At 35.8% G+C, this 12,702-nt stretch overlaps 1 protein-coding gene across 2 annotated transcripts in view; it reads right to left on the reverse strand.

Annotated features, from left to right (window-relative positions):
* COL25A1 (collagen type XXV alpha 1 chain) overlaps positions 1-12,702 on the reverse strand; it is a gene marked incomplete at its 5' end in the record, with an annotated part of 476,870 nt that overhangs the window by 87,614 nt on the left and 376,554 nt on the right. For both annotated transcript variants that reach the window (XM_082463101.1, XM_082463100.1), the window contains 3 exons: positions 3,377-3,421; positions 6,081-6,107; positions 8,060-8,113. In XM_082463101.1, coding sequence (XP_082319227.1) covers positions 3,377-3,421; positions 6,081-6,107; positions 8,060-8,113 — 126 coding nt within the window. The remainder of the gene's footprint in view (positions 1-3,376; positions 3,422-6,080; positions 6,108-8,059; positions 8,114-12,702) is intronic.

Here is a 12,702-nt window from a genome sequence, read left to right on the forward strand (position 1 = left end):
AAGAGTATTGTAAGCTAAGGGAAGCATCATATGTGCTAAATTGGAGAAGGCCCCATGCCCAAAAGAAAAGCCTTCCCATGTGACCTTAAGAAAAGGCAATTTGGTGGGTGGCTCCAAATATGGGTGTCGCTTCTGAAAAGGCTCTGAGGATGCAAATCAAAGATGCTCTGCAGGTGTAAAGTAAGAAGGCAGGTTATTTATAGAAATGGAGATTGGGGGAGAAAAAAAAATGAAGACACAGAGAGGCAATACCAAGAAAGTGAAGCTTCCTGCTATATTTAAAAAGTATAACCAACGAGGACCTACTGTAGAGCACAGGGAACTCTGCTCAATGTTATGTGGCAGCCTGGATGGGAGGGGAGTCTGGGGGAGAAAGGATACATGTATATGTATGGCCGAGTCACTTTGCTGTGCACCTGAAACTATCACAACACTGTTCATCGGTTATACTCCAATATAAAATAAAAAAGTTTTAAAAAATGCTCAGACCAAAAAAAAGAAAGAATGTGAAATTTCTAAACGAACAGATAAGGTTGTGAATAATAGAGTGGCATGATGGAACCATTCAGTGGTCTGCACCAACACTTACTTTCAAGTGCTGGGATAATAGATAAGAAATGCATTTCTACATTAGTTGGTGGGATTAACACTCCAAAGAGCAGAACATAACCTTCCCATAGTAACTCCACACATGATTAAAATCAGCCTTTGGCAGGTCATTCTTAATTCTAGAGTTCATCGTAGCTTCTGGCCACAGAGAAAACCCAGCCCAGAGGTTTTTACAGTCCCACAGCATTTCCAGATGACCAGTCTGGAAAGGCTTAGATTGCTTTACCATCCAAAAGCACCGAGTTGGATCACAAGGAAAAAAATCCTATTAAAGTGAATCGCCAATGACGTAATTTACTACATCAATGGCAGAAAAGAAGCATTTTTTGATTTTACATCTCAAACTTGGTAAATGATGAATGAGTTTCACATCCTGAACCCAAAGGCCATGAGAAGAGTGTTTCTAACATGCTGGAAACAAATTATGTGACAGAAGCAGGAAATGTTTAAAAAACACATCAAAAATTATATTCCAATTACAGCATTCTTGGGGATGAATGCTACAGGTCAGATTACGTATTATATGTTACAGATTTCTATTTACAATCCCCTGTTTAGACTCATTGAAAATTTATAGAAATGATTTCTGTTTTAACTGAAGCATTTCTCATACTTAATTTCAGTTGACTAATAAAACTTTTCGATAAAAAAGAAAAATAACCAATCTAGTTGATTTCCATTTCCATGTGGTAAGAAAGCTAACATTTATTGAGAGTTTACTATGTGTGAGTCAGCATGGTAAATGATTTGCATTAATATAAAAAATAAGAACCGTATTCCTTTGAGATGAATTTAGCCTTTACAAAGAAAAAAAAAGTTGCTTTGCTATTGCAATATTAAATTTTAAAAATGTGTGATTAAAGAAACAATTTTTGGCCTACATTCAAAAAATTAAGCTCTAAAAATACATATTCTACAGATTAAAATTCTCTACATAAATCCATATAGGCATAGCTCAGACTTGGCATAAACGGTTTTCACTTGAAGAAACTGCTCTCTGTTTAGAAGATTTCCTTTCTTTAAACAGAGGTTGGCAACTATGGCCCGAGGGCCAAATCCAGCTAGCCACCTGTTTTTGTGTGGCGCAAGAGATAAGAGTGGTTTTCACATTTTTAACGGTTAAAAAAAATATAAAAAGAATAATATTTCACGACATTTGAAAACCACATGAAATTAAAATTTCAGCGTCCAGAAATAAAGTTTGATTGGCATAGAGCCACTCTCATTTGTATACATATTGTCTATGGCTGCCGTCATGCTACGATGACAGAGTTGAGTAGTTGTGGCAGACGCCATACGGCCCACAAAACCTAAAATATTTATTTTCTGGCCCTTTACAGGAGAAGTTTGCTGACCCCTGCTTTTAAGCAAACACAACAAAGGTAAATCAAATATCTATGTTTATATACCTAGGGTTTTTAATTTTGACTTCAAGAAGTCATAGAGGTATATCACTGGTCCCATTAGTATTAAACGTACTCATGTCATGGTGGATTGCAGCATGATACTTAAATCTGACAGATACATATAAAATGGGTTTACAGCAGTGGTTCTCAATGAGGGATGATTTTGTTCCCCAGCGGACAATTGGCAACCTCTGGAGAGAGTGTTGGTTGTCACAACTCGGGGATGCTACTGGCATCTGTTGGGCAGAGGCCAGGAACGAGGCTAGACATCTGACAGCTCCCTCAAGAAGGATTATCCAGCCCAAAATGTCAGTAGTGCGGAGGCTGGGAAACCCTGGTCTACAAGAAACCGAGAGTCCACTCTAATTTCTAGACTACCTCTTGAATACAAACACAGTTGCTACTCGGTGACATTAATTTATTCCTACCATTAATTTCTCCCTACCACCCATGCCATATTTATATTAATATTTATAAGAATGAGGAAGACAAATTTCTCTTTACTTTATGGGTATGTTTTTATGACTAACAATTGTCCATCTGTACCGTAATAATTTTCAAAGTAGAGTATTCTTATTGTCAACTACAAGCCTAAATGAATCATTCTTTGTTTCATCAACTAGCCTGATTTAAATTAAATCTGACTATTCCATTTTTAGCTTCTTAAAAGATCTTTTTCTTAATTCTTAACATATAGCACAAATGAAATAAAAATTTCCTTCCTATGTCAGAGATGTGTGTGAAGTAAGAATCCAAGCAAAAACTTCGATAGACTGAAGAAAAAAAGACAGGAGGTAGGAAGATGAACAAAAGACCACCGCAATATAAGTGCTAATAATGGTTTAAAGGCCAAAAAGAAAAAAAAAAAAAAAAAAGACAATACAAAGGCTGACGAAATATCTGGATCTAGTAGATTTCAAGTTGAGGCAAATTTTCAAGACTGCATGAGAGGCTCTAATCAACCGACTTTAGCTTATTATCAAACTCTTGCATCCCCTCCCAATCCTCTGCAATCTTCTATCCTAAAATCGGGACAAATGGAATCACTTTAGGAACTCTATTTTTATATTCCTGTGTATAAAGGGAGTGTTCCATTTACACATAAATAGTGGTGGGTTTTTTGTCTTGAAAGTCATATTACTAGAAACCCAATTACGCATTTTCTAGAATTTTTGACATAGCATTTTACTTTTAAAATATTTAAATTTGTAGCTAGGAGCTGGTGGAATAATCACCTTTTATAAATTAAATATTTAAAAGTTTTCTAATTGTGTAGAATTATCTCTGATCTCCCATTTTCATGTACATGAAATAATATTCTTGCTCAAACACATACTTTTTCATATTTCGCAACACTGTACCTTTTCACCTGTATCACCTTTGGGGCCATTCTCTCCAGCATCTCCCTAGGAGGGGAAAAAAGCAATATATGTAAAATATATTGGTGACATTCAGCAAAGAGTACTTTTCATTATTTTAAGTTTCCTTTCATAGGCACTATATATTAAAATCTGTTATAAATGTTCTACAGAGCTAATGTACTTTACTTGACCAGCTGTCTGATATCAACTAGTCCAAATAAGTTTTATTACAATGAACATGGCTAAATAGCTTTAAACTACTCCACGATATTAACAGAAAGTAATTTCTCTGACTTCTAATAGCTTATTCTGGCACTAATAGCTTATTCTGGCCGCCTTAACTCTTTCTCTTTTCTCTGCTCAAAGAGTCACTCTAACAAAGGCTTTCTCCTGATTCCCTCAATATACCGTGTGCTTTACCCTTTCCGTCGCCTTCCTTGTCCCACTCCTGCCACCTGGAGCCCTGCCTTCTCCTTTCCCTTCAATCTGTGAATCCTACCCATCTCAAATCTCCAGGCCCTCAAAGTGCATGACCCAGCCCTCAAAACTGCTGCACTGAACACTGAGTTATCTGGACCTAAGTGTTTTGCATTTGAGAAATAAATGTTTTATATCTTATTATAAAATTTAAAAAAATTATAGTAAAATAAATTGGGGAGTTTATGCTTCCTTTGTTATTTTTGAGAGCTCCTATGCCTATTCCCTCACTGGTATCTTTCTACCCACAAGCAATGCTTTAGGAAAAAAGTCATTTGTTTATTATCCATGCTTTGCTTTCTTAAATTCTAAATTCTTTAAGTCTTATAGCATGCTCTAGTGGAAACATCATGAATTTTGGAGCCAGGGAGTCTGAGCCCAGGTCCAGGCCCTACTGGGCAAATGAAATTCTCTTTACATCAAATTTATCATGTGCAACGTAAGGGCAAGAATATTTTATGGGGTTATAAGAAATAAACAATTACTGTGTCTAAAGCAACTGGGACAGCATCTGACACATCATAAGCTGTTAATGATAACCATTAGCAATAACAATGCATTACTGTTCATACATTCCATAAGCTGCAACATCCTTCTGTCCAGCTGCGTAAGAGGTCACTCTTCTATCATTTCAACTTTTCCGTAAAATAAGAGAGAAGCTACTGATAATGGTTTCCCTGGGATAAGGAGGGGTGGCGAAGGAGGGAGAGTTTAACTTTTTCTCTTCACTTTCTTTCCTTGTTTCAAATAAGCATGAGGCTATCCTGCTCGGGCATTCTTTTATGGTGACGGGGACAGCACAGTGGCCTGGGAGCCTGAGCCGCTTTATCTGTTGAGTCCCTGGAATGGTGCTGGCACTGCTCCCTTTCCCTCCTTAATTTCTACACAAAAGAGTCATCTGATGACTAATTAATTTCAGGTTAATTACCATGAACTGGTTGGAAGCCAAATAAATATACTGATCATAAGTTATGGGGGATCTTTGATAGGCAGCTCATTAGCACACTTTTAAAAACTGCTTGGAAATCCCTTTATTAAATAACAAAACAAACTTTCTTATTAGGAAAACTGGTTCAGAGTGGTCATGAAGTGAACGGTTTGATTGAGCCGCCTCTCTGCTCTGCTCTCCTTCCATTTGAATAAATGTCTTTTTATTTTTGTTTTACAAGAATACAGTTGTAAAATACAGCTCAAAAATACAGTTACGTTCATGAAGCTTGCTGGATCTGTAGATGTACTTCTTTTGGGATTAGCGGTGATGATACTGATTTGTCAGAAAGATCGTATCACTTATGAAGGGCATTATGTGGTATCTTGGTAGTTGCCTGCAGAGACGGCATACTTCTCAAACACTGGTAAAGGACATAGCATGAGAACTCCCCCAAAGCAGTAAGGAAGGATGTTTGTCTAAGAGAAATTTAACATATGCACTCTGCTTCTCCTTTTGCTTCTCTTTTTGGGTTTTATGGGAATTCTTTTTGGGACAACTTTCAGTGTATTTGCTGCAGGTAAACATCTGTATCCCTTTAACCTACTGACCTAAGAAGTAATAGAGAGAGAGATGGATGCTTAGAAAAGTACTGGAGTGGTATTAGCAAACAGGTAGAACAGAAATTTTGCAGGCCTAGGGATTTTTGAAAGTCATTTAAAAGCCTGACATAGAATGTTTAAATTTGCACCCTTCTCCTCCATTTCTTTAAATCTTTTTTACCCAAACTTCTATACATATATAAGAATTACACTATTTTCTCCTTCCACTAATTAGCAGTTTGAAAAAACAGTGGTCATTATATCTATCTACATCTATATAACTAAGCATACCTTGTTTTATTGTGCTTTGCTATATTGTACTTCAAAGATACTACTGCATTCTTTACAGATTGAAGATTTGTGGCAACCATGTGTCAAGCAAGTCTAAGGGTGCCATATTTCTAACAGCATCGTTTTTCAATTAAGGCAGGCACGTTGTGTTTTAGACATAATGCTATTGAACACTTAACTGACTACAGTATAGCGTAAACGTAACTTTTATATGCACTGGGAAACCGAAAAATTCATGTGATTCATTTTACTGCAATATTCACTTTACTGCAGTGATCTGGAATGGAGCCTGCAACATCTCCAAGGTATGCTTGTATACCTGTATCTGTCTATCCAACCACACATAAATACAGTTCAGTTTGGTACCTCTTTGGGGGAAAAAAAAAATCAGCAGAATCATTCTCACCTTTTCTCCTCGTTCTCCAGGTTCTCCCTGGGCAAAAGAACAAAGATTGAGTGACATATTAAATTATAAAACACCTAATCAATCAACACTAAACAAAATCAGATATTAAACATACTATTAATAGATAAATTATACGTGACATTTTCTATTTTGGCAATATATAGTTGTTATATAAAAACAAAAGGTTAAGACGAGTTTCCTGGAGCATTGAGTGTGGATATCAATGGCAAATGTAATTTTAATTCTTTGCTTTTGAGGACTAAAGAAAGATATTTAAGATGATCAGCCAAAACCCAGCTTTTAGGGCACTAAGGAGAAAAATGTCGTGGCAATTCAACGTCTCGAGGCTTCTGAGATTACGACGTTTTATTCTGCTCACAGACTCAGTAAGGTGAGTTTATTTACTTACATCCTTCAATGAAATCTTCCATTCAAAGCAGCCCCTGGTGCACGGAATATTTCAGGGGTCAGAGTACCAGTGTAGTTCTCTATCTGTCTTCCCCTGATGTGACTAAGGCCTGAACTTGGACCCCTTCACAATGTCATGAACTCTCTTCAATCTGTTGTTAACCACTATGTTCCAAATTAGGTGTACTTTAGGAGGCGTTAGTTTTTTCAGAAAAGATACTATATTGGCGCAGAATCTAAGTGAGTTTAGGAGAGATGTCTTTACTCAAAATGATGACCATGACGGTACAAGGACTAAAATGCAAAACTGTGTTCTGAAAAGAATCTCATTTTCACTTTACCCAGGAAGGGACAGGGGACAGAGTCAGAGAGTAAATCTAAAGCAAATCACACACATTATGATAATATTCCTCTTAAGAAAAGCTTGAGAAAGGGTTGCAATAAGATCAGACTACTTTAAAAATTATTTTTAAGGTGGTTATTGTGTTTTTTAAAATTACAATTCACTCAAGAAGTCTGTTTGAAGGCAACACTCTTTTCACTCCCTGAAACTCCGCCTGACCCTTTGGCTTTCTGAATTTCTGGTTACCTTTCACTGCTCAGCAGCCATCCTGATGGTCGCTAGGCAACAGAAGAATAGTACTGAGAACATGCATTAAGCATTAACTCCTATCATTTGGCTTTTTAGCATGCAGCTAGAGAGGGAAGAAGACAGGAAAATGGCTGTAGTCCCAGAAGGAATATTTTCTTTCCTCTGCTGCAGGACAAAAGACAGGTCTATAAATTTTAGGTCTGTCCTAGGCGCCTGTCAATAGCAATGTGATCTGTAAAATCAGCTGACAAGCATCTGTGGGCATGGATACACACCAGCACAGCTGATGGGATTAGACATTAGTTTTGTACTTCAAGGGATGGTCACTCATCAAAGGACTTGGGATTTGTCTGCCTATTTGGTTTAAACTAAACTGTCAGCAATCTTTTTATATTTAAGATTCATTTGTTCTTCAAAAACAAAGGAAATTTGGAATCCAAAAAAAAAATCTCTATTACATTTTTTCCCTATTTAGTAATTCAGACTACATCCATTTTTAAATTTCAAACATGCCACATTTTTATTGTGCTCTTCATTTGATTAACTGGTTAGGTTGTGCAAGCCTTGGAGGTGGCCAAATCTTGAGGAAAAGTCACAGTGGCACTGTGAACATCTTTAGCACATCTTGTAAAAATTATGCAAATGTTGGCAGGATGGACGTGGCCTATGTTGTAATATGTTCATTAAGTGGTAAAATGACAAAGTCACATTTGAAACACAGGCTTTCTCATGTTATTTAAGTATCCCAGAAATAAAAATTTAGACATATCCTACACTGTTTCTCTGCATTTTTAATGCTAATGAGAATCACAAACATCACTTATTCTTTAGTCACAAAGAATTATACTACAGTATATTATATTATTGACAAAAAATTCCATCCAAGTAAAACCAGTGGGATATAAAAAAAGTGTAACATCTCACAATCTCATGAAAACTCATGCCTCAAATGATTCTGCTTGGTTTTCTTTGTACCAACCTTGGGCCCTGGCATTCCATTCTGTCCTCCTGTTCCAGGCAACCCGGGCTCACCCTCAAAATAAAAGATAGATACTACTAAATAAAACAGACAAAATCAACACATTATATAGCTCATTAGAGGATATAACCACCCAATAATGCTCAAGAAGTACATAGCATGTTAGACTAGTTACACAAGTTAGCTTGTTTGGTCCAAAATTCTATGTGCTAGGGACCTAGGATACAAGAGGGCTAATTTCCTTGTGTTGAGTCTTTTCTCCACTGAGAAAGTGAAAGCAAATTACCAATGGAAATGAGTATCTAGCATGATGCTAGGTACATATAGCTAGGTATATGCTAGGTACAATATTTGTTGAATGAGTAAAAGACATGTGAAAATTTAAGACTTTCTTGATGGAGAACTTTTAAGTGATTCATCAACTCAGGGAAATAGAGACTAAATCATTCTATTTATTAGACTTAAGCAAATGAGCATATCCAAACCTAAATCTTGAAGAATATACACAGCTTGGAACATCTACTTAACTCATTTAGACACATTTGACACAAAAGTAAAAATGGCTTTAATTTCTCTTTCCAGTTTCACTGTAAATATAATTAAAATCAACATTCGGAGTTGTGGTTTTCATTGTCATATTGAGTGATAGGCATTTGAGAAAAAGATGATGGCTATTAGCTAGAAAGATTTTCCATTTCAGAAAGATGACGATGTATATCAATCTTTCTAGACTCTGAACCAGCAGTTGTTTTCCAAAGCAGAAGTCTCTTGCGCTCAGAAGCAAAGGAAAGATATTCTGCATGATGACTGTAGTTAACAATACTGTATGGTATATTTGCAAGTTGTTAAGAGAGTAGATCTTAAAAGTTCTTATCACAAGGAAAAAAAACTTGTAACTATGTGAGTTGATGGATGTTAACCAAACCTATTGTGGTGATCATTTCACAGTATATACATGTGTCAAACCATTATGTTGTACACCTGAAACTAATTCAATGTCATGTGTCCAATGTATCTCAATAAAATTGGGAGAAGAAAGAAAGTAGCTTTTAATACTTCCATGTAGCTCAAACTTAGAGCAACTAGAATTTCATTTTCCTTTAAAAACATTCCCAAAGCCATTTATTATGTGCTTCAACTTCTTGGCAAGTTTCTTTTCCCTGAGGGTTAAAAAGTTGCTACTTAGTTGATTAAAAAAAATTGACTTTATTTTTTAGAGCAGTTTTAGGCTAACAGCAAACCTAGTTGATTTTTTAAGAATGTTTTCTAGGTTGTCTGGAGGGCAGAAATTGTGCCATTTTAGTATTTGTGCTCTCACCTTCAAAAACACTTACATTAGTAAAACAGCAACATTTCTTAAGTTCCAGGAGCTTTACATTCATTAACTCACTTAATTCTCACAAATTTCTATAAGGTAAGTACTATCTTTATCTATATTTAATAGATGAAGAAACTAAGGCACAGAGAGGTAAAGTAATTTTTCCAGATTTACACAACTCTGCCTTAAGAGGTTGTGCTTTTAGTACAATGATGCATTGCTGAATGAATGAATGCATCTCGAAACTGGGAGAGTTGATGAAGAATATTTCTATCCTCATTATCATTTGGTTTATACTCCCCATCTATAAATGACCTTCCAGAATGTATACAAACCTGAATTAAATGTAACTTCTATAGAGATGATTTTTCTTCACCTACCAGATAAACTAAGCAATGTGAAGTTAATAGTGTCTTTCTAGAAGAGCAAAAAATGTTTTTCTTTTATACTGGATTATTGTAATTGCTAAAGTCTTAACTCATGGAAGAAATTCTGCTTCCTATATAAAGTTACACTATAATCATTTGCTCTTTCCTCGATAAAATAGCAAAAATGTTGACTTACAATAACGATGGCTATTTTAAGAAAATTTTGATAAGCTATTTGTACATAACCAAGGGTAAGAACTCCAATGGAAATTGAATATACCCTGAAAGAGGACTGTCATTTACTATGCAACCAGAAAAAGAGTTATCGAGTCTGCTTTCTTCAAAAAACTTACACCAGGAGGCACTAATATCGTAACTCATGGTTTAATGCAAACGAGGTGCTGCCAGGGAACAATACAAACTTTGTTTAGACTTTCAAAGAATAACTATGGTAGCCAGAATTATTTTTAAAAGAAAATGGTTAAGCCCCTGGAACCAGACAAAATACATGCTGAGATTTTGAAGCAAGGAAGACAAATGTTGCTTAGGTACCTGCACAACATCCTTCTTAAAATATGAACATCGAGGGACTAAAACTTGATCCTTTTTTTCCCTTTGATTTTATATTTCGTTAAAATAATCTTTTAACGTAAAAGAAAACAAAAAATTGCACCCATAATCCCATCACTCTATCATAACTGTTTTCATTTTGTCCGGTTTCCTTCTAGTCTTTTAAATTTATGCTTACATATTTCAAGCAATTGTAAGCTTATTACATAGTTTGACGTTCTATTTTTTATTATTTTATACCATACGTTTGTTTTTACACAGTATCTGTGATTGTCTTGTGAATAGTTTATTATCTATCAAAGTCAGGTGTGATCATTTGTTTAAGCTGTCCCAGATCATTGAATACTTAGGTTGTTTCCAATTTTTGCTATTAAAGGTAAATTAAAATAAACATCTATGTAAATGTTTCTAAGTTGCTTTCCAAAAGGGAGCTGAGATTGATCTGCTTTTCTAGGCACCCACTCTGTTACTTTTTCACAACTTCATCAGCATTGGATATCACAATTTTAATTACTTTTGTGGCTATTTTATTTTTTAAAATTTATTTATTTAATTTATTTATTTTTGGCTGCATTGGGTCTTCGTTGCTGTGCACGGGCTTTCTCTCGTTGTGGTGAGTGGGGGCTACTCTTTGTTGCGGTGCACGGGCTTCTCATTGCAGTGGCTTCTCATTGAGGTGGCTTCGCTTGTTGCGGAGCGTGGGCTCTAGGCACGCAGGCTCAGTAGTTGTGGTACATGGGCTTAGCTGTAGTTGCTCCACAGCATGTGGGATCTTCCGGGACCAGGGCTCGAACCCATGTCCCCTGCATTGGCAGGCGGATACTCAACCACTGTGCCCCAGGGAAGTCCCTGTGGCCATTTTAATAAGCACAAATGAGAATTTACTGGGGCCGTTTTACGTTTATCACTTGTAAGGTTAAATAGGTATGTAGCGAGATTTTAAAGCTAAAAAGTGAATAAGGCTGTTTCCTGAATGAATCAAGGGAAGATAAAAAGGAAAAATGGCTCATAGCATTTTACCTTTGTAAAAAGTTATAACAAGAAAAATATATTCAAACTCAGATTAGGAAGTTATGGAACATTTTGTTATTATTCAAATTTAGCTTCCCAGGTTGTGTTAAAGGAATGTTACAGATGAAATGCTATACAACTTTGAGTACCAAGGCCAACCAGTGGGATTCTGGAAGGCATTAATTCATTCAACTAACATTTAGTGAAAATTTACTATATGTTTTACTCTGAGGGTTTCATGGGATATAAAGATGAAATAGACATGACAGGTACCTGTGCCCAGAGAGCTTGTTTTTGAGTGAGAAAAGAGATATCTACGTAAATAACTTAAGAGGACATCTAATTGAGATGGAACTTTTTTCTTTGAGCAAAGTTTTCTTGCACTTCATAAAGAGGCATAATAAATAGAAATCAAAGGGACGTCTTAATGAGAATGAAGCTTATGTCATCTGGTGTATTGATATTTTCTGGTATATGAGGATAAAATATCATGAGGCCTCTTCAAATAAAGTTACAATGATATTACTTTACTACATAATATAGTAAAAAAGTACATATACAGAGAAATGTATCAGAGAAGTATAGACCAAAAAAATGGGAACTGGGTTTTGTGTGTGTGGGAACTAGTCTCATGTTTACTGGATAATCTATTCATCTATTTCTGAATGCATCTCATATTCACAAGTACTAAGGACATTCCAAAGATAGTAATGAAGAAAAATAGCAGCTAACATCTTAACTACAGGTAGATTGATAGAGTTTTCTCTATTACACTTTAAATTCTAGGGCTATTCCTAGTGTATTTAAGCTAAAAATAAGTTGAACTGACTTTTAAGAAGGATAACGCTGCTTGCTTTCTTTCTTTTTTTTTTTAAACCAAACACTCTTTAGAACTCTAATGTAAAACATCACCCAAGGCTTTTACAGTTATTTTAGTTACTGCTATTCAGGGGCAACTTGAAAGAATACTTAACAATAGAAAGGAATGTCATTTTCCTACAAAATTGAGTGCTAAAGAGAAACAGCCCATTTAGCAGTAACACTGCTCCCTGCCACTTCAATCACAAAGGGTTACAGCTTTAAATTTTCAGCATAGTATAATTTTACATTCACCTTGTCAATATAGATTTGTTTCCTTTAAGTACTGCATTTTCAGGAAGAACTCATCTAAACAGAAGAACTACAATTGTCCCCCCCTTATCCTCTGTTTTGCTTTCCTTGGTTTCAGTTACCCGTGGTCAACCAAAGTCTGAAAGTATCAAATGGAAAATTACAGAAACAAACAATTCAGAAGTTCTAAACTGTGCGCTGTTTTGAGTAGCGTGATGAAATCTGGTGCATTCTGCTGCATCCCACCCAGGACGTGGATCACCGCT

The sequence above is a fragment of the Balaenoptera physalus genome (assembly GCF_965194825.1).
Source record: "Balaenoptera physalus genome assembly, chromosome: 5".
NCBI classification, from domain to species: domain Eukaryota; kingdom Metazoa; phylum Chordata; class Mammalia; order Artiodactyla; family Balaenopteridae; genus Balaenoptera; species Balaenoptera physalus.